Genomic DNA, 21,691 nt, shown 5'->3' on the forward strand with positions numbered 1-21,691 from the left:
ACATCTCACTAGGTTGAGTACGACCCGTCCACCACTGCTCTCTGGGTGCACCCCATCAGCCAATTTTTTACCCATCCAACTCTGCAGGCATCCATGCCACAGTCACTTAATAAATTGAGGATGGGGTGAGACTGTGTCAAAGGCCTTCTTAAAGTCTAGAAAGACTACGTCTACAGCAACACCATCATCCAAGGATTTAGTTACCTGGTCATAAAAGGCAATCAGGCTGAAGGCAGGTCCTGCCTTCAATGAACCCATGCTGACTGCCCCTGAGCATGATCTCCCCTGCAGACCCCCCACAGATATGCTCCTTGATGATTTTCTCCAAGATCTTCCCGAGGACCGAGGTGAGGCTTACAGGCCTATAGTTACTTGGGTCCTCCTTCTTCCCTTTCTTAAAAATGGGGACCACATTAGTTAGTTTCCAATCCCCCAGCACCTGGCCAGATGACCACGAATGCTCATACAGCTGAGCCAAGGGCTCCGCAATGACCCCTGCCAGCTCCCTCAACATCCTTGGGTGGAGGGCATCTGGACCTGCAGATTTAAGTGTCCAGCCCTTCCAGAAGATCCCTAACTACCTCTGCGCTGACCAAAGGCCTGTCAGAGCTATTCCCAAGACTGTCCCTACCTCTGGCAGGAGGGATGTCCTGGTCCCTGTTCAAGAAAAGAGGCAAAGAAACTGTTTAAAAAAAAAAAAAAAATAGGCTGTCTTGTGTGGCGTAGCCACATGGTTACCATTTGAGTCTTGCAGGGACCCTACATTGCCTGGTGCCCTCTTCTTGCTTCCAATTTTTGTTGTCCTTAATCCTGGACGCTAGCCTGAGTTCCATCTCTGCCTTGACCTTCCTAATGGCCCTCCTACACTCACAGGCCAAGGAAGAATACTCCTCCTTGGTGATAGCCCCTCCCTTCCACTGATTGTACCACCCCCCTTTCAGCCCTCAAGCTTTTCTGAATGCCCTTGCTGAGCCATGGGGGTTTCTGAGCACTCTTGCTCCCCACCCTTGCCCTTACTTCTCTAGGGGACTGTTACCCTTTGGGCCTAGACAATCACCCCCTTAAGGTATGACCGTCCCTCATGGACTCCCATCTCCTCTACCTTCTGGGCCCTCAGTGCCTCCCCCACTAATATCCAAAGCTCATTGAAATTGGCCCTTCTGAAGTCAAGGGCTTTAGTCTTGCTATAAGCCCCTGACACCCTGCACTGGATAGTGAATTCCAGCAGGTGATGATCTGAGTAGTTGAGACTTACTGAGTCCCAAGTCCCACTTCCTGTGTGACGTTGGGAGAGTCGCATTGTGTTAGAGGCACAAAAAGTAGGCTGCTGCACAAGTTCATATCCAGATCCTCAGATCTCTTGCTAAACTGCCTAACCCTGGGGATGCCTGAAGTCTGCATGTGCTCAAGCTTGTTAATTCTATAGGCACCTAAAGGGCTGCCTCAAAGAATGCCCAGAAACACCTCAGCACATATATTTAAGCCCCATCAGGAACCACAGTCTCACGTAGTTCAGAGTTCATTCCCACCACCCTGAACATGGTAGTGGTTGCAGCTGCTTTTCTAGTTGCATTTTGAAGGAAAGTTGGTGCCTCCCTTTTGTCCAGTAGCTAAATGGTACAGTGATAATGGGGGAAGGAATTCAGTGTCAGCAGCTCTGGATGATTAGAAGGGAATCAAGCACCAGCCAGAGGCTTTTAAAGTTAAGCTGGGAGGGAAAAGAGAATGAATACTCAACTGGCTGAGGTTTTTTAAATATCAGCTTCACTGCACAATTCGGTGCAGAACAGGCCAGTTTCCTCATTGGGAAGTCAAATGTTGAAGTTAAGCTTCTGCTCAGTTTGGAAGTCCTCTGGTGAACAAGAGTTCACCATGTGCGGTTCAGCCAATATTTACGTATTTAGCCCCAGCTGGAGCAAATGCAAGCTAGATACATGCCTTACTTAGGAGATCCCAGCCAATGACTGTTCCAATTAATGCAAATGTATGGTCACTTTGTGAACATGAGAGTGGCAGTTATTCCGACTTCCTAGAAGTCTATTGGTTAAAATGTTTCTGTTTTCAAAAAAGTGGAAACTGTGCCCCTGCTAGTCTCCTTACTCAGTTCTGCAAAACATACCAGTTCAAATAAATCTTGCCAATAACTCAGATCTGTTCAAGGAACCACTATTCAAATTGTCATCACAACTTTTTCACCGGTCAAGATAGAAATTAATATCCTGGTATGGATCAAAGTAATGTAGAATAACTGTTCAAGCATTCAGCTATAGAGAGTTGAGTGAGAAGTAGGAATAGTCCTTAGTACTTCAGAGTAGCCAGCTTGGGTGAACATAAGGTTAAGAACAGAACCTCCTCTGTCCCCACCCACATACTCAAATACAAAAAAATTCTGTATCAAAGTACACAGCAACTGGGAAGCTGCAAATAATAGGTTCCTTTTGGGATAGAAAGCAGCAAGATCTACCAGCTCCTTGTTGCGGAAGTCATGTTACACCAACACCTGCAATGAGATGCCTTTAAAAAAAATCAACCTAGTCAGATTTCAAATGTCACAGAAAACCATCTATTTACATTTCAAGCTTTCCTGCAGTAATGCTGGATATAACTCGGGCCTGAACAGTAGTTAAGTTAGACAAGTAACAACGTGGTGAGTAATGCAATGATGTCAGTCTCTGTTCTCAAATTGAATTAGAGCCAAGCTACCAGAAGAATGTTTGTTCTGCTATATACTAAGCTATGTATTAAAAGTAATGTGTTTCAGACTCCGTTGGTTGGAGAAAGGCAGCTAATCTTTCCATATACTGTATTGCAAATGGGTGGATGGGGAAGAAAACCTGAATTAGGTAATAGAGCAGTGCCTGGAAAAGTCTGTTAGCATACACTCAGTGGAGGCAGGCAGGGGAATCAGAGTTAATTTCTCAGCCATTTTGTTGCTAGGATTTCTTTGCTAATTTTTAGCTCAATTTAAAGCTGTGTGTTCAATTCTACACAATTATGGGAGAAGCAGCATTCAAACAGTTGACAGTCTTGAAGAATCAATACTAATAAGGGCTGAGGTTCATACATTGTACATGAATGAAACAGTTCTCTGCCCCAGTAGGAAACCAGAGATGTTATTACAAGCTGGTTATCATGACTTACGAATTCTATGTCCGTAACTCATTTGTACGACCAGCACACATACCACTCACCACCATGATCAAATCTGAGAATAGTTCTAGATCTCCAGTTTGAGACTAGAGAGCAGACTAATTAGCAAAATACCTCTGCACCAGCCAACAAGATTTTTCACAAAAGTTAGTAATCAGTGCCTTGCAGGAAATTAAAGTCAGTATTTAAAGTAAAATATTTAGCACTAAGTTTTTGGTACATCCAGTATTGCAGGCTCCCAAGAATAGTAGAATCTTAAATCCTCAACTATGTTAAACATCCAGCATTAGTTGGATTACAATACTTGCATCTGAAATTACAGAATCACCCACCTCAATACCCATCTTTCCAGACAGACAAGTGCTCATAGTCAGGCATCTTTAGAATGGCAAATCATGATTGCCTGTGATCAGGTGCTATACACTGCCTATGTAGTTAAAATTTTCCTTGCTCCATAATGAGTTAGTTGAACTTACGTAGTCAAAATTCAAAGTTTGGTATGGATGTGACAATATAGGTAATTTATTAATGCTAGCTGAGAAATTCCTAAGTGTAGAGAAATTGAGAGACTGAAAAAATGTTAAGTAACAGCTCCCTCCCCCCATCCAGGAGCAATGGAGATTCAATAAAACTGTATCCTCTCAAAATGCATCTTGCTGAGGCAGACTGCTGCTGTCCAGGGCAGTTCTCAAAGGCTGAACACTAGTGGGGTAGTAACTAACAGCTTGATTGGGGATTGAGCCAGTCACTTGATAAAAGGGGACTAAAGTTACAGAGAAAAGGAGGTTTGGATAGGAGAGGAGTCTGGTCCAACAGATTAAAGAAGGGAACTGGTTACTCTCCAGGAGCTGGAATAGGAGTCCTGGGCAGGAAGGGGAAGAACTCTTTAGATGGACTTCGACATAAGCCCAAAGAACAGAGTAATGAGAACCCTTGGGCACCCCAGCCTAAAATATATACATTTAAATGTAAGTAAGTATTAAAAACCAGCCAATGCTAACAACACTGCTTCTATACAAGGATACTGGGATGCAGAGTTCACACAGTTCTGAACTGCTTACATTAATAAAAAGAGTGGAGACTTTTCTTCATCTTGTGATGGAGAAACACTCCTGTCAGAGACAACTGGGAAGCTTCAACTTCCCAGAGTTAAAACAATATGATCAGACTCACATGATCTACTTTTACTCCTCTTGTTGCTTTAGTCATCACAAGCAGATTGCAATCCAGACTGACCACATAAGGAGAGACTTGACAGAACAGGAAGTCTTCAAGTATCACTTGCAGCACTTGTCTTTCTTGCCATTCTGAAAGCTTAAAGATTTCAGACAGTCTCAGTGTCACACTCTACTGCTCCACATGCCCTAGCAGAGCACCAAGTCCTGCTGCTGTCCAGTCTGAACTCCATGGCCGCATCCAGATAGCCACACACCACATATTTAGTTGTTCTCCATGCTGCTCTTTTTTTGACCCCTGGAGGTCCAGAGGAGTGCAGCATGTGCCACTCAAAAGCAGGGCTGGGCTACCAGGAGCTGTGCTGCAGCTGCCAGTTAGGCTCTGCACAGCAGAATTGTTGCTGCTGCAGCCCAGGAAGCCCCCAGGTAAGGCTGCTGGGGCCAGCTCAGTGCTGGCCCCAGCCTCCCCTACCCCACCTGGGTAACTTGCTGCATGCCAGAAGGCACATGGCACAGGCGTTCCTCAGGGACAGCCAGCAGCAGCACAAGGTGCGCCACTGCTAGTTGTCCCTAGGGAACCAAGCGTCCACATCACGTGTGGACCTGGCCCATGATTCTGCTTTTTCTATGACGTAGCCAAGCCTATAAAATTGTGGCATAACAGCTGCCTGCTGTCAGCTGGAAAATTTCATTCAGGTTTCCCCATTTTAACTTTGTTTTGGGATTCAAAGTAGACATCTTATCTGACTGTAGCACAAGTAAATTAAAGCTTAAAGCATAGGCCTATGGTTCTGTCCTTGGTCTGAAGTACTATATTCACTACAATATTTACTAATACGTGCAAAGAATTTTCTCTGGAAAGTCTAAGGCTGTACAGGCAATCAAGCAGGTTTTATGCAAACCCAAAAGCATATTGTATTTTCCCAAATAAACAGGAGGACTGTACCTCTTGAATAAGCCTTAGGGATTTAGCTGGTGTAAAACTAGCATTAAAAATCCAGTCTAGTGTTCTCACCCCTCGTCTCCCCGTTTCCTCAGGTACAACCTATTCACTCGTATATTAGAAACCAAATTGGTTGCAGGTCCATTATGTTGAACTGGACCACGTTATAGTTGACTCGTAGTTCTAATTACTGGTGGCAAATAAAATTTGTGCATCTTAGAAATTAAAACTGCACAGTATAATCTGGATCCACTGCAGTGGCTAGTTTCTATTTGGAAAAATCATGCTGCTATTTAAAATCTCACGTGGTCTTTGTTACTCGTGTTGCTCAGTATTTGATGAATCACTGTTCTGGTATTTGATGGAACTGGACTTGTCACATTCTCATTTAGTGTGATCATTTTGCAGATGAGTCAGTATGCAAAAGCCTTGCCTCCATGAAGGAATACAGCTTCATGAAAATACAGATAGCACACTTGTCTAGTTCATGCTAGAAGTGATAATGTGCTTATTAGTTTATCAGCTAGGAACTAAAATTTACAGTCAAATTTAAGCACAAAAGGAGGGGAGGATGTGGCTCTCTGTACCCCTAAATTATTTTGGGTAACACCTTGACAAGGAGTCCAGTCTCATCTTATCTCCTCTCCCAGCCCCCGCTTCACCAACATTTGGGCTCTCTACTGTTGCCAAGCAAGCTTCAGGAACATCTTTCAGATCAACTTCAGGTGGCTAGGTATTCTTAGCAGGCAGAAAGTGAGCTGTTTGTCAGATATAGCTGAACTTAGGTAGAAGAAATCTGATTTGGGGGGCCTGTATGCAAGAGGGAAGGGGGGAAAGGAACATTTTTCAGACTACCCCAGAATACAAAACAGGGACTTTAAGGGGAAAAACCCTAGACATTTTATTCTAGCCTTGGACCCCGATTTCTACTGGTTTGCATCCTTCCACTTATGCTGCTTTTATACAACAGTTATGGACTAAAAGTGTTAAAATTTTGCATTTTTACCTTACATGCAACATTTTCATGCCCTGCATCTGTAAAAGCAAAGTTTACAACAGCTTATCATTTTAAAGTAATCCCAGAAAAGTATTTGCATAAACACAAAACCTTTTACACCTCAGAAGGTCTGACGGAAGGGAACTGTGATATCCAAAAACTTGCCTATGTCTATACCAACCATACAGTTGGTTTAGTAAGAGATGAGAATTCTTGCTATGTCCACTTTGAAATGTAACACGTACACACATGCATTCAAGTAGGATTTCCCAAGCATAACCTAAAAAACTGAAAAGGAGACTCATTTCAAGATAAGGTTCCTCTTATGCTGGTCTCTATGTGCCAAGCTAAGTTTTATTTATTTTTAATTTCCTTCCCACCAGTGAAAATAGCAAAATGAGAGGGTTTTTCACCAGACATACAAATGTGTTAATGTAGCAGTACTGCAGCTCCTGAGGCACAAGTGGCTCTTCAGCTTATCAACTGTAGCTCTTAACGCAAGTGTTTTTCTCCCTGCATGTGTTGGGCAGGTCTTTCCTGCAATCATGAATAATATAACACATGCATACATTGTCTCTATCAATCACAGTGGAAGCATTGCAGGTTCTTCATTTGAAGAAGAGTGTTTGCCACAATTCATCTAGGGATGTCATGTTGTGGTTCTCCAGTTAACACTGATTGCTCACATGGTTTCTGAGCTATCAGGGCCAAGTGTTAATGTTTGTGAGCACTGGTTATAGATTCCCAACATTAAATGACAGAGCTGTGGGTCTGTCACTTGACAAAAAGGAAGTACACAAAGCACTGAATGGAGAGAGGTTTGCTAACTGGGAGCACAACTATGAAACCAAGAGGCATCCCTAAAAGATTACACAGGAAACAGAGACAATTCTGGTTGAATAGTAGAATTAAGATCACACCAGTACCAGAAGCATGGTGAGACTTCTTTCCCCACCCATTTTCTCTTATTTATATGTTCCCTTTCCAACAGGGAACTAGTTTTTCTGCCACCCACTATATATAGCTTTCCAAATTGTATGCAACAAGAACAAGCTATTTTCACTTTAAATAAAGCATGCTAGCCAAGTCCGCAGACAGTACTAAGTTATGGGGAAAAGCAGTCACAGGAGGGGACAGGATGCAGATCCAAGTGGACCTGGACAAACTGGAAAGGTGGGCGGAGCGGAACCCGATGCAGTTCAATAAGGATAAATGCAGAGTGCTTGGTCTGGGGAGAAGTAACCAGCGACATGAATAGAGGTTAGGAGGAGATGGCCTGGCCAGCACGATGGCTGAAAGGGACTTCAAGGTTATGGCTGATCAGCGGATGAACATGAGCTGTCAGCACAATGCTGTAGTCAACACAGCTAATAGCACACTGGGATGCATCAGCACATGCATCTGGAGTACTGTGTCCAGTTCTGGGCACTGCACTTCAAAAGAGACATGGACAAATCTTGAAAGGGTCCAAAGAAGGGCCACAATAATAAAGGAACTGGAGGACAAACCTTGTAAAAAAGACTAAGGGATCTGGGACTGTTCAGCCTGGGGAAGAGAAGACAAGGGGGAGGGGAGGGAGGGAGGGACAACACGGACGAACGACATGGTAGCTGTCTACAAGTATGCAAGGGGTGAATATTGGGAGCTGAGAGAAAAAAAAATCTGTTCACTAGGGCATCCTAGGGGAGGGCAAGGAGCAATGGCCATAAACTGTTAAAAGGACTGTTTCAGGTTGGATGCAAGGAAGAACTTCTTTACAGTAAGGGTGGCCAGACTCTGGAATAGACTTGCCAAGGAGGTGGTGCAGTCCCCAGCCTTGGAAATCCAAAAGGAGACTGGACAGACACTGCTGGGATCATTTGATCTCAGCACTGTTGCTCACAGAGCACAGGGGCTGGACTCGATTTGTCAAGGTTTCTTCTAGCCCTTAATTTCTGTGATTTATGGAGAACAATACCCACCAACAGGCATGCTGCATTACTTGACTTTTGCAAGTAAGTAACTTTCTTCTGAACCTTTCATTTCTACTCTGCTATTACATGGAGGATTCTTAAACTGTTAAATAGTTTTATTCACATGGAATTCTCTATTACTGAGCCAGGCAAGGAACTTGTTGCAAAGAGAAGCAGGGAGCAGTCTAGCATAATTAACAGTCTACATGCAGTAGTGTCCCGCAGGGACCTGGGAAATAGATTGAGGTCTCCAGCCACCTCCCTACTCACGTGTATTTTAGTAAATGGTTTTTCCAATGTCAGTATTACAGAAATCTTCTATCCCCATTACCTATGGGTTGCCTTGAGTCATGGTAACTAAAACAATATTGGTGCAGTGATTCTCAAACAAGGTGCTGCACAATAATAGCATTGTTAGGCATGCAAACATGATCTACATTCTACAAGATAAACCCAGAGATTGAGTAGGAATCCACGGTTAAGTACAGACATTCAGGGACATTAGGAAGGAGTTGGATTGGGCTCCAAATAGCCACCCAATCCAAGGCAAGTCTGGACAGGGAGGAGCTAGTGGGGAGTGTCTGTCATGGAATTGGGGGCAGGGGGAGAAGTTACAGGAGGGTTTGGTGGGATCAGGGGGACTTACGGGGTCTGCAGGAGTCATGGGATTATTTTTAGTCCCCCAGCCCCTCCCCTCCATCCCTCCCTCCACTGGGGCTTACTTGCACAGCTTCAGCAGTAGTGAATTGTGATAAAACTAGTACCTGGAGTGGTATGCAGGATGGGGTGGCAAGGGGCTGAGGGACTAAAGACAGCCCATAGTGCCAGATATGGGGGGTGTGAGAAGCACAGCCCTGGGGCTGGGGCCAGCAGCTGGGCTTTCCTAGCCCTAGGGCTACACAGGAAACTACACAAGTTCCATACACTGATCTAACCTTGATCCAGGTTTATCTTAGACCAGGTTCAGCCATTTTTAGATTGGTCTGTGCGTGGAAACTTCTGTACAGTTATGGGTTTAGACTGCTTTCCGATCACCAAGACCAGGTCTGAAAGTAAAGTCTGTACCTGGGGCGAACAAAGTTACATTGGGTGGCCATTTTGAACCCGATCCAACCATCTCTACCCCGCACCCTGCTCACCCACCCCTGAATGTCTGTAGTTATTAGCCGGTCCCCGGTGTCAAAACATTCTGACCTGTTTGCGTTTTTCCGAGTTCTCTTTTCTGTAGTCAAGAAAAGGAGTGAAAGCCAAGAGCTGACATTTCCTGGAGGAGCACCTCAAGCCTAAAAGTTTTGCCTGGGTATCTGGTTTGCCTCGATATCTGACAACACAGGGGATGATCCACTGCAGGAGAACACAATCTTGTAGAGCAGCAGGCTTGGTGCCTGGCTGCAGGGTTGGCCAGTGTTCCCCGCCAGTAGAGGAGGGGGAAAGAGAATGGCTGCCAATGGCAGAGGAAGGGAAGAAGAAAAGAAAAGCTTACCTCCAGTAAACACCTGCCACAAGTGGGGGGGGGGGGGGGGGAAGCAAAAAGAGAGCAGGGAGAACACAGCAAAGCACAGGGCAGGGGATATGGCAGGGCCCAGCAGCCTGCTACTGATTCTTGAGCAGTTTGCTGCCGATTTCCTCTACTGCAGGCCAGACCCAATCCCTTTGGGGGCCAGACCCAGCCTGTGGGTCACAGGTTTAGCACAATGCGTCTACTGTAATGTTAAGTAATGGGCACATGTCTGGAATGACTATTATCATTTGAATGTGGTCCATATTTATTCAGGATAATATCACCCAGAACAAGAATAAAAACAGAAAGCCAAAAAAGCCTCCATAAAACAAGGCATCCCTGCCAGCAGAAGCCAGCTAGCCATTTGCAAAGTAGTTTTAGTACACCACCCAGAAGTTAGTAACTATGTTGTATAGATGAAGTGTCACCTGTCTTCTACATCAAAAGATTCATTAGAATTAAAGTGGTCTCTTTTGTGCAGCTTAAAAATAACAAAACAAGAAACAAAAAACCAGGAATCTGCAATGCCTGAACAATTACTGTGACAAAGATCTATTGAAGTTAAACAGTATGTTAGCAGCTTTCAAGGGCAGCCTCAAGACAAGCATGTTTTTAAAACAGGAAGTGCTAGACTATTTTAAACACAGCACTTGATGCAATCCTTAATTTCAGTTCTCTTGACTCTAAGCCTTTCCATATAGGGAATGGAAGCATAACACTACAAGGGTGTCATGTTTTTACATGAAGTGTTGTTTTCCCACATCTGCTTCATGGTTTGTGCCCTAGAAAGATGTGAAATATTGTATTAGAGTCAAGGCATAGCTAACTCCCTCATTCCTCAAAACCAACGTATAAGTCTCACGATTCACAGCATCAGAAGTAGCCATATGATGTCACCCATCAGCAAAAAGCTGAACAGAGGTAGTCATATGGCAGCTTCTTTTAATGCTTCCTTTCTGCTTTGCTTATATTAGGAACAACATCAAAATTAAGCCACTTTAAAACACACCAAGATTAAAAGTGGCTTTTACCAAGTGCTATGAAATTTTACAGGATGCAGAGAAGGAACACAAATCAGAAGTTAAAAACCCATTACTGGCTAATACCTTTAGTGCTTGTGAATTTTAAAGGAGTACAAAGACCGAGGAAAAAAAGGTCAGAAGTGACAGCAACTAAACTAAAAAAAAAAAAAGAAAGGAAAATAGGTAAGTCTAACTGACAAGAGTTTGAGACGACAACACTAGAGGGGAACGTGCTTTAGGTGGGAATCAGAAGGAGCAAGCCACCTAGGTAATACTTGCAATCTGTCATCTTACCACATACACGTAAATAACAACACAAAAAGCTGGTAGTATTAAAAAAAAAAAAAGGAAGTAGACTAAGAGGAACCTCCTCCCCCACAAAACATCTTCAAAAGTGTTTTTCAAGTTGTAAGCTTCCCCCCCCACAAACCAGGTCCAGATTTCTGTGACCGCATGTGATGGCTACTAAAGACAGCTATTCTAGGTATTAGTACTTTCACTGTTGGTAAACAAGACAAAGCACCGCAAAAAGCTAATTAAAAAAAAACAAAACAACCCACAGATGCCTTTAGCTACTATTGTTTAAAAAGAAAAAAGGTTATAGTTCTGAAATTTATTTCAGCTACAACTATATATCTGTAATAGATATGCAGATCTGGAATGGGCTTCCAAGGGAGGTGGTGCTCGCCCCATCCTTGGGGGTCTTTAAGAGGAGATTGCACAGGCACCTGGCTGGGTTCATCTGATCCCAGGTTTGGCAACCCTTTTCTTGCTGGGCAGGGGGTAGGACTAGATGGTCCACTGAGGTTCCTTCCGACACCGGAACCTATGCACAATTTGCCATGTGCATAACTGATCTAGATGTCATCCAGCTGAATCACTATTTGTATTATGGGTATCACCAATAATTCCAATGTAGGGCTGTAAACACAGAGGCAGTTCTTGCTCAAAAGCTGCCCTTTTACTTATTCAGATCTAGGTAATGGGGGCAGATGGGAAAGAGACAGGTCAATGGGATCAAAGTAAGTCTTGAAAATGCAAATCACAAGACATTCTAGTCATTTTGGTTCCATACAAACTCTTACTACCACTCCAAGTATAACCTAAGCCAGTGATTCTCCCTCTTTTCATACCCAAGGCATCCCCTGGAAAATATCAGCTCTTAGTTTCCATTCTTGAGTTAAGAAAAAACAGAGGAGTTCTTCTGTTGCAAAGAACTCGGAAAGATCACAACCACAAATTCCTATTTGAAATCTGCAGCAAGGTTCTTTGAGTAGATGTGATCTTTTATTAAACCAACCAACTAGTTGGAAAAAAAGTTCTTAGCAAGTTTTTGAGTGCAGTCACCCTTCTTCAGGCAGTCTCTGCTGTTCTGAGACTTCAAGGACTGAGAAAAGCTAAAAGTGTGGCAGGATGTCAGTGAGAATGTAAATAGGTAGAGATAAGAAAGGCAAAAGATAAAGCAGGGAAGAGAGGAGGAAGAAAGCAGGGGTAAAAAAAAAGCCAAAAGGGAGATATTACAGTGGTAATAATATTTGAAATCTAAAATTTGTGAATCACATACTGTGGCACCCTGGTTGTAGGGGGAAATCACTGACCATGTCAACAACAGACATACAACCCAATTTACAAGAATGTTGAGCATCCCTAGCCTTACTCCAGATTCTGAAGCAACTTTTTAAATAAAGACTTTGAAACCTGCAAAGTATTATGCTGAAAAAGCAACAGAATCAGAGTACTCGCTTCCAATACAGAGTACTCACTGCAGACAGTTCCTTCTGCTGGCAACAAATGTCCTGCACAAGTGGAGAGATTCGATTTAATGAAAAAATCCTCACTGAACAAGTGCACGTCTTAGTGTTTATGCAACAATTTATTCAATCTCAAAAAGTTTTACTTTCTGCAATAGTGATTAGCTGCATGTCAAGGGACATACTTTTAATAACTGTCTTCAGTTCAGTTTAAGGAGCTATAGAAGTAAAGATTTTAATAAATTATTCCAAAACCCCTCAAGGGAATAAAGTGGTTCTTCTGCAGTGATTTTGAGAAGGCTTTCTTTTCTGCCAGAATGAAGTTGTGGTATATTTTAATTCTGAAAAAAAGAATCAATGACAATTTCTCGGGTAAGAGACTGGATGGCCCATTTACCACACAGTGACGACATCAAGACTGATCATACAGATGCTACAGGTTAGTCATTTAAGAGTGACCTCTTTTTCAAGAGAGATCCTAAATGCTAACAAATCCTATTCAAAATTGAGAAGCTGCAGGTGTGCAGCACTTTCAAGAACACGACCGGGACACATATTCAGTTGCCTAAGTAAGAAAGAAATAATCATGCAATCCATTCTCATATTAAAAAATCTCTACCTAGACTCTCACAAAAAAACCCTCCAAATAAACAAACAAAAAAACTCCCACCAACTTACCCATTTTTTGCACAGAAGCTCTACAACACATTCAAGTTTATTTACACCCAACAAAAACTGTAGAAGCATTCTGCATCTATGAAGCATGCAAGTACACATCAACTTGATTCAATACCAAAAAAGTGTATCCAGCCAACAGTACAGGACACATTCTTACTCCATGAGACTACGAAGCAAGCATAAATGCATTTGCTAGGGGTGGATACAGCTAATCTGGCACCCTATAAACACTCAACTGATAAGGAGTTCATGCTGCTGCATATCTGGCAAGCAAGTTCCGTATTCTTTTACTTCAGAGATAAAGACAGCTCTCTGCCTTTTGGCTAAGAACAAGCATAAGAGGGCATCCAAACTCCCAGGACACTAAACCAAGGAAGCTGTATGGCCCATGGATATTTATCAACATGGTTATTTGATTTGGACATTAATATAATCCTTCATATGTTTTAAATGCAAAGTTATAAACTGATTTCTTTAAATCCTTTTAGTCTCTGCCCCACATTTAGAGGCAGCAGACTAATGGACAGCAGGTCCCAAGGGCTCCATAAAAAAGTGACAAGAAATACAGTCCTGTCCCAACCCGGAAGTAAGAAGAGCAGACCAACGATGCAAGGGAGAGGTGGCCAACCTGTGGCACATGTGCCACAAGTGGCACAGGCAGCCTCTATGTGGCAGACTGATGGGCAAGGAGCAGCAAGCAGAGTAGGCAGAGGAAAGGTATTAGGACTTGTGCCACATTAAGCTCCACACCTTCCCTGAGTGCATGTGCCAAAAGAAAGGTTGGCTCCCACCAATTTAAAAGTCAACATCCAGCCTGGAGAGCTGTTACTCAGATCTCTGCCTCCGGGGCAATACAGATTACCAACACGCTAATTTTTCAGTCATTACTGGACACACACAGTGACTCAGGCAAGGATATCACAGTTAATGTTTGGTTTCCAATTCAAACCTTAGTCTGTATCAAGAAAGGCAAGTTATTGAATGGTATGTCCACAAGTGAAAGAGACATTTTTAGTAAAAAGCCTGAAGTAAATGTTTGCTTCCACACCCTATTCTCAGAATAGCCAGTATTCCACTCAAGTGAAGTGGTTGTGATGATAGGAAAAGCTTGCAGGAAAGCATAAAAATAATCTTACTTACAATAAAGTTCTTGTTCTTTGTTTTCATGTGCAGGATTACTGTATCTGTCCTAGAACATTAAAGAAGCACATTTAGCATTAGAGGATTGTGCTTTGCAAGCCAGAAAACATGCAGAGCAAGCAAACTGGTTTGAAACTAAGGAGAAAATGGCAAGCCAGAAATTGAAATCTCTTTTCTTGGCACGAGACTGCTACTGGCACAGGCAGGTACACTGATGCATGCACAGTTCAGCAACGTATTCTCTAAGTTAGGACCAGCCTGGCTGAAAATTGCTGCCACAAAGCAGAACAGAAACGTGTCTCGCGTAACTCCATAATAATGAGATTTTAATTTTCCCCAGAGATCAGTGGAACTTCTGGGAACACTGTTGACAAGAGCTACCCAGGTGTGAGTGCCAATCAGCGTTTCACTAGCATCCTCAGAGGAAATTGCAGCGGTAGCTGCGAAGTGAGTGTTGCTGCCCAAGAATTGTCTCTCTTCCGAGTAGCTTTGAAGCAGTTTCTAGCATTGCCTCAGAACATAGTGGTATATTTTAATAACTAGTCCATATATCCGGAAACATTACTAAAAACTGCTACCAACTAAACATCAGGCGTGGACCCAAGAAACCATCGGTAACTTTGGGAGGGACAAAGTGTTGTTCAAACCTTCCACAACAGCAGCTCAAATCAAGAACATGAAAGATAAGCAGGGGACTTGGTCATGACTTGCAAGCGGGGTTTTGTATGTACATTTTCTGAACACAACCAAAGCCCAGAATTGGTCACAAACAAAACCTCTTCATAAGCAGTCAACATTGCCAGATGTCAAATTAGTAATTTGCCACTTCTCAACAGTGACAAAGTGTTCCGTTTTGACCAAGAGACTAGATCAACTCTTCTCCGTCTATAATCTAGTTACTTTTACATGACTTGGCACCCACCCCCCGGTGACAGCTCCCAACTATTAATGGGTGTTAGTTCCTTTCTTATACATTCTTTCCCCACAGTTCATAATCACCTATGATATGATAGCAGCTTTGTGGCATTTATATGGCGCTCGTGTTCTGGAGAAAGATGCTAATTCCACTGGCACAAAGGTCCTGAACCTCAAGGAAGGGTGAAGTCGAGGCATTATTGGAACATATGCTCACCACCAGCACAATCCACACCACTGATCAGACAGGATAGGAAGCCTGGGGAAAAAAAAAAAACCAAAGGAAAACCAATAGAGAACCAGGAACAAAACAAGCATCACAAGGACCTGTCACCCACACATCTTCTAGACGCTTGCAAAGATATACCGGATTCTGTCTATCAAGCTCAGACAGAGAAGCTAGCAGGTAAGCAGTGTTCAGTATTCTGAATGCAACTAAAGCCATTTGGACTTACATGTGTACACAAATTAAACTGCATCCAGTTTTGGGCCCCCCACTACAGAAAGGATGTAGACAAACTGGCGAGTCCAGCTGAGGGCAATGAAAATGGTTAGAGGGCTAGGGCATGTGATTGATAAGGCTGAGGGAACTGGGTTTTTTTAGTCTGGAAAAAAGAAGGGGGGGGGGTGTTAACAGCAGCCTTCAACACCCTGCAGGGGGTTCCAAAGAGGACGGAGCTGGACTGGTCTCAGTGGTGGCAGATGACAGAAAAAGGAGCAATGGGCTCAAGTTGCAGCAAGGGAAGGTTAAATACAAGGAAAAACTCCCTCACTAGGAGGGGAAAGCACTGGAACAGGTTACCCAAAGAGGCTGCGGAGGTTTTTAAGACCCAGCTAAACAAAGCCTTGGCTGGGATGATCTAGTCAGGGGAAGAAAATGAGGGGGAAAAAAAATCTTTTTGCAATCTGTTTTTGGTTGCTATTTATGCTCCTGTAAGCAATACAATAAAATTCACAATTCACTGTTTCTGTCTTACTATCATTTTTGACAGATCTGGTCAGTGGAAGGCTTCCAAAGTATTGGGTTTTTAAAATTAAAGATATGGTTGTCTTTCACCATCTATATTCTTATATTTGATTAAAACTTCTCAATACCTATATCAGGGATAGACAAACCCCAGCATGGGTGCCAGAATGTGTCACACAAAGGCCATCTGCTTGGCGCGCATGCCTTGGGGCAGACAGCACAGAAGGGGCTAGGGCTTAACTACCACAATAAGGATTGGGCCCCTGGCTGCTCCCCTGCCATATGCCACTGGCACCCCAACTTAAGTTGAGGTTGTGGGTGTTTTTGGGTACTCTGCCCAAAAACGTTGCCAACCCCTGACCTACGTTTAATTGGACCATGAGAAGTACGGGACATGGACAGCTTTTCATCTTTCAACTAATTCCAAAATTTGTTCTTACATAAAGTTCTTACATTAACGCACAGTGTAAGAATTCTGACTTCAATGTCTCTTTGAAAGATTAGGCAGAAAGATGTAAGAAAAATTAAGAGTCTTCCTATTGACATAAATCACAGCAGGAGCTGTTCTCTCCTTCTGAAGCCCCCTCTCCTCCCAAGGAGTAGTTTTGTATGGCAATCAGGTTTCTGGAGGTATTATATAATCCACTAAATGACAAAAACTTGTGTCCGCAGAAGATACTCCTAAAGTGAGGGCAGAAAAAATAATGATATGCAGTAGACCCTAATTTGGGCTCCAACTGTAAAGTAGTTACACTGCAATGTGTCTAAAAAACCCCTCAACTGAACAAAAAGAAAAAAACTCTCAAATGTCAACACATAAAACATTTGTTTCATACTGAATCCTGAAATTCATGTTTCCATGAAAAACAAAAATCTAAACTAAATCAAATAGCTTCTCTCACATCTCGTTGAAAGAGAGGGAAAAAAAAAGATCATATGCAATATAATAAAGAGGAGCAGTGCAGAATGTTTAGGCTCTTTGGTGACCTGACTGGCTAGCCTCCCCTTTGGACTTTTTTCATATTTATACATCAAATGTGGTCCGGCTCATCCACAAGACAAAAACTATTTTGTTTTAGAGCATGCGACTAATACATCAGGAACTTCCTAAACCTTCCACATGGTCTTTGCTGCCAATGACACATCAGCAGGTGGCCAGCATTTGGCTTGGGCTACAGATGCCAAATGAGACGTATTAGTTTTGGATTAAACTGACATTTTACTGAATGCTGGTGTATGCAGCACTATATAAAAGCCTAATTCCTGTCCCAAAACTCACAATCTAAATCATGCCTTGAGCACTGCATTCCAAACAAATGATACAAGGGTCAAAGGGCCAGCCTCCAAGCTATGTGCTCACGTGCTTTAGACACGCTTACAATGATGACAGTAAAATCGATCCTGTGTTGTAAGCAGTAATACCATCTCTCCAGTCTATCCATTACAGAATCTGAACAGTTTATAAAGAGAACTAATGGTCTCATGAGTAAAGAAGCCAGTCTACTGAATTTCTCAATTATTAAAATGAAAAAACAAAAACGAAAAACCCCTAAAGGACTAAAAAAAGAGAAAACTCTTTGAACTATTTGTTCCAGTTACCAAAGAATTACCAGTCTCAAAAGATCCCAACACAACTCTGACCTTCAAGCATATAGGTTTAAAGGCTCCCAGTCACCTCTTTCCTAACGCATTAACCTTCAAAGTAATAGTAGATATGACCCAACTAATAAGTTTTCCCCCAGAGCAGTGTAAGGGATTGTCTGTTTCTTTGTGACACTTCAAATTTAATAAAACCAAACCCTAAAACCAGAACAGACTTGGAAGCTGCAAACAGCTGATCCTGGCATAGTTCAGCAGACAATACCTTAAGTCCTGATCCCCCAAGGAGCTCCCCATCGGTGAATGCCTGCAAATCCCCACTCGCTGGGGCGAGCGCCCAAACAAGCAGCAGCAGGTAGGTACAGGAGTGCTAGCAAAGGCATTCGACCCATCTCAAATTTCAAGTTCATTACTTACTTCAAGTAATTAAATGCGTGGTAAAGATTTAAACCGAGCTTAAATCTTTACCATGTTTAAAGCTAACGCTGTATTTAAAATTCAGGTCTTCAGTTTAGGTGCTCGCTTTAACCTATAAAACAAGGTACAAAACCCTATTTGACCTATTTACCATGTGGCGACTCCAAGAACGACCGTACAAAATGCTGCACGTCTTTACGAGCAAAGCACATTTTGATGAGCTTCGTTCCCTCCTAAAATTCACCGTAATAAGAGGCTTTATTGTAAGACGGACGTGCTGTAGTGTGAAAAAAATACGAGTCCCGATAGTTACTGAGCATCTGGAAACACGTTATGAAATTAGCCCCATTTACCCTAAAGGGGAAACAGGCCTGCTGAGTCTAAACGTACCAAAGATAAACCAGAGTCTAAATTTACCAAAGACCGACCGCCCGGCACCGCGCAACCGCCGCTCAGGACGTACCGCCCGGGCGCCGACGCAGGGGTCCTCGGCCGGGGCGTCGGGGGCCCCCAGCGCCTCCAGGTCCTCTCGCGGGTGCCGCACGCTGGCGCGCAGGTGTGCGACCGCCGTTCACCGGACACGAGAGCCCCGTGGGTGACAGCCGCGTGCCCCGCCAGGCCCTTGGATGGCTCGGGGTGTCTGCGGTGTCCCGAAGGGGCTCGAGCAGGGGCAGGTCGAGCCTCAAACCGGCTCCCTCAGAGCGGGCTCCGGTTTCAGCCTCGCGGCCTGGCAGGGAGAGAGGGGGCGGAAGAAGAGCAGTTTCGCTTCTCAATAACACGGACACACGCACGCGCACGGGGGCACACCCCGACAGCCTCACTCGTCCGGCGCGGCGGGGAGCAGCGAGGCCGGTTCCCGCCCGGCTCCTCGCCCCGCCTCCTCCTCGGGCCGCGGCTCCCCGGCGGGGGCTGGGCTGGCGGCTCTCTCCACTTCCGGGCCCGGCTCCCGAGCACCGCTGCGCCCTCACGGCGGGCGGGAGGGCGAAGAGGGAGCGGCCGCCCCGCCGCAGGGCACGGGAACGGAGATGATGATGATGGAGATGGAGGCAGCGGCCGCTCCCGCTTCCCGTCTCCCGCGGCCTAAAATGGGAAAGAGCCCCTCACAAAATGGCGCCGGGCGGCCTCGAGCACTGCGCATGCTCCGCGCGGCCCAGCTCCTTGCCGCCGGCCCCTACCCCCAATCCCCGCCGAGAAGCTCCGACCAACCGGCGCTCGGCGAGCGCTGACTTCACTTCGGCGGCGCCCAATGGAGCCGAGTCGCGGGGCTCCGCCAATCGCCGGCCCGCGCCGCCTTACCTGCGTCGCCGGCCGGCCAATGCGCTGCCCGCGCCGCCGGCCAATGGGGGTGCTGTCCGCGGCGCCCAATCCGGGCGGGGCAGAGCCCCCCGGGCGTCACGGCGAGCCAATGAGAGCGGGCGGAGCCCCGATTCCGCTCAACAGCTTGTTATTGGGCTGGCGAGTCGGGGCGGGGGGAGGGAGGAGCGCGGGGTGGGGGGGGCCGCCGCTGTCGTCGTCGTTGCTGAGGCGGCCGCTGCGCCGCCCGGGCCGTGTCCGGTAGGGCTGCGCCGGCGGGCGGGGGGGAGGGGGCGAGCGGCGGCTGCCCCGGCCCGAGCCCCGGCGCCAGCCTGCTCCGGCCGGCGGGTCCCGGCCGGTCCGCGCGCGCTGCGGCGGCGCCCGGGAAAGTTGCGAGGGGCGGCGGGGCCCGGGGGGGGAGGGCTCCCGCCTGACACGGGGCAGCGGAGCAATGGCGACGTGACACCGGGCGGGTGAGGAGCCCGCGCGCGCGCGTGTGTGTGGGGAGGGGGGCTGCGAGTGTGCACACGTATTTGGGAGTGCGTGCGTGTGCTTATTTCTGTGTGTTTTGGGAGAGTGTGTGTGTGTGTGTGTGCGTGTGTGTGCGCGGAGGCTGTGTGCAAAGTGTGAGCCCGCCCAGTGCGGAGGGGTGTGTTTAATGATCAACCCCGGACTTGTGGCTGGATCGCGAAGGCCGAGACGTTTCCTTTCCCGAGCCGCCTCCTCTGACCGTGCGTCTCTCTCCTCTTCTAGTTTTTCCCCCGTGCGGCGGCGGTGGCGGCGAGGAGGAGTCGTCGAGCTGGACCCCCGCGCCTGAGCTTGGAAGATGAAGGTAAGCGGAGCCAGCCCCGGAGCGTCGCCCTCGCCGCCGGAGCTCGCTCGTTCGTTCGCTCGCTCGCTCGTTCGCTCTCCCTCTGTTTCCTCCTCTCCTCCCCGTCACCGGCGCCTTTCGTGCCATTGCTCGTCCCGCTGCGTCCTCCTCCAGCGACAGCAGAATAACATCCGGCCCGGCCGTGGACATCAGCACATGTTGATTCATGTGAAATCCCGTGCCTTCCATTTGACAGAGGTGCAGCCGATGCCATTGCGCTGCTCGAGAAAGATAGGATGCCTTTGAATGGTCGGCCTTCGGGCTGCTGCCTTTAAATGCTTCCTGTATTAGCAGCAGCTTTGGTGAGTGTGCACAAACCACACGCCACTTTTTTTTGTCCTGCCTGAGCTGTTTCGGTTTTTGCAGAGCCGAGGCAAAACAATCGCTGGATCGTTTGCAAAGTGGGACGAACTTTTCTTGGCTGCGGAGGTGAACAAACACGGAGTTAGAGCCTGACATTAATTCCTTGCACACACCGATTTCCTGTTTTACTGTATTTCGACTCTTTTTTTTTTTTCTTCTTCCTTTAAAGTGCAGTACCTCATTTCTCAGTCATGGTAAAAAGCCAAGCAAAAGATTACTATGTTAAGTCATTCCCAGATACAGGCGTGTGAGCTTAACAGTTTCTAAGGTTGCCTGCATTTTGAGAGGATAAAGATCTGAACAAAAGACTTTTGAGGAAGAAGAAGAGCATTTAACATAATTGTTTGAAAGGTTATAGCAACTTGGTGTATTTTTTTTCCCTGTTTCTGGAAATCTGGGATAGACAGTAGGATAGAACTCTGTTCACTGCATGGAAATGACAAATTGGATTCTTTTTTTAAGTGGATATCAGCACATGAATATTTTAAAGTAAATATAGACTATGTTTGTTAATGTATCACTGCTGAAATGACAACTGTACAATCTCTGTTCAACTTGAAATATCACTTTCCCACTGTATTCTTTGCAAGGATGAGTTGAAATGATCTTTGGGTAGATAGATAGATATTTTTCCTCCTTATTGTAAGCACATGCTACACTTTGAGGCTGTTGATTTGGGATTACTGAGAGAGGAGTCATTGAAAAAACCATGGGTTAACATTAGTAGCTGAACAGAACTTCCTATAACTTATCCATGAACTCGGTATTAAGTAAGTGGCTTAGCCACTCTGTTATTTTGAAATTTCCTGGCAAAGCTCGTGTATTTATTCACTTGTAAGTATTTTGGTATGATGCAAAAAGTGCTATAACACATCATCCTTGATTCATTCTTGTTCTTTTTTCTCAGTTAAATTTCTTAAGTTGCTATTTTAAATTGTATGCCTAGATGTAAATGAC

At 45.2% G+C, this 21,691-nt stretch overlaps 1 protein-coding gene and 1 long non-coding RNA gene across 8 annotated transcripts in view; one reads left to right on the forward strand and one right to left on the reverse strand.

Annotated features, from left to right (window-relative positions):
- Nucleotides 1-19,374, reverse strand: part of LOC102561629 (uncharacterized) — a 24,033-nt gene extending 4,659 nt beyond the window's left edge. Inside the window, exons 1-3 of one of the 3 annotated variants that reach the window (XR_002087865.2) lie at nucleotides 18,671-19,374; nucleotides 15,309-15,483; nucleotides 14,310-14,358 (exon numbers count right to left, since the gene is read on the reverse strand). This is a non-coding gene — a long non-coding RNA (uncharacterized LOC102561629). The other 2 variants (XR_002087867.2, XR_002087866.2) reach the window with 2 other exon arrangements.
- A 313-nt stretch (nucleotides 19,375-19,687) lies between these two features.
- The window catches only part of ARID4A (AT-rich interaction domain 4A), a 64,926-nt gene continuing 62,922 nt past the window's right edge, over nucleotides 19,688-21,691 (forward strand). For 4 of the 5 annotated variants that reach the window (XM_059723355.1, XM_059723356.1, XM_059723357.1 and 1 more), the window contains exons 1-2: nucleotides 19,688-19,761; nucleotides 20,254-20,332. In XM_059723355.1, the coding sequence (XP_059579338.1) occupies nucleotides 20,327-20,332 (6 nt within the window). In that variant the 5' untranslated portion in view covers nucleotides 19,688-19,761; nucleotides 20,254-20,326. Of the gene's footprint in view, nucleotides 19,762-20,095; nucleotides 20,333-21,691 lie in introns of those variants that run through there. The other variant, XM_019479987.2, reaches the window with a different exon arrangement.

Source organism: Alligator mississippiensis, chromosome 2 (genome assembly GCF_030867095.1).
Source record: "Alligator mississippiensis isolate rAllMis1 chromosome 2, rAllMis1, whole genome shotgun sequence".
In the NCBI taxonomy this organism is placed as follows: Eukaryota; Metazoa; Chordata; order Crocodylia; family Alligatoridae; genus Alligator; species Alligator mississippiensis.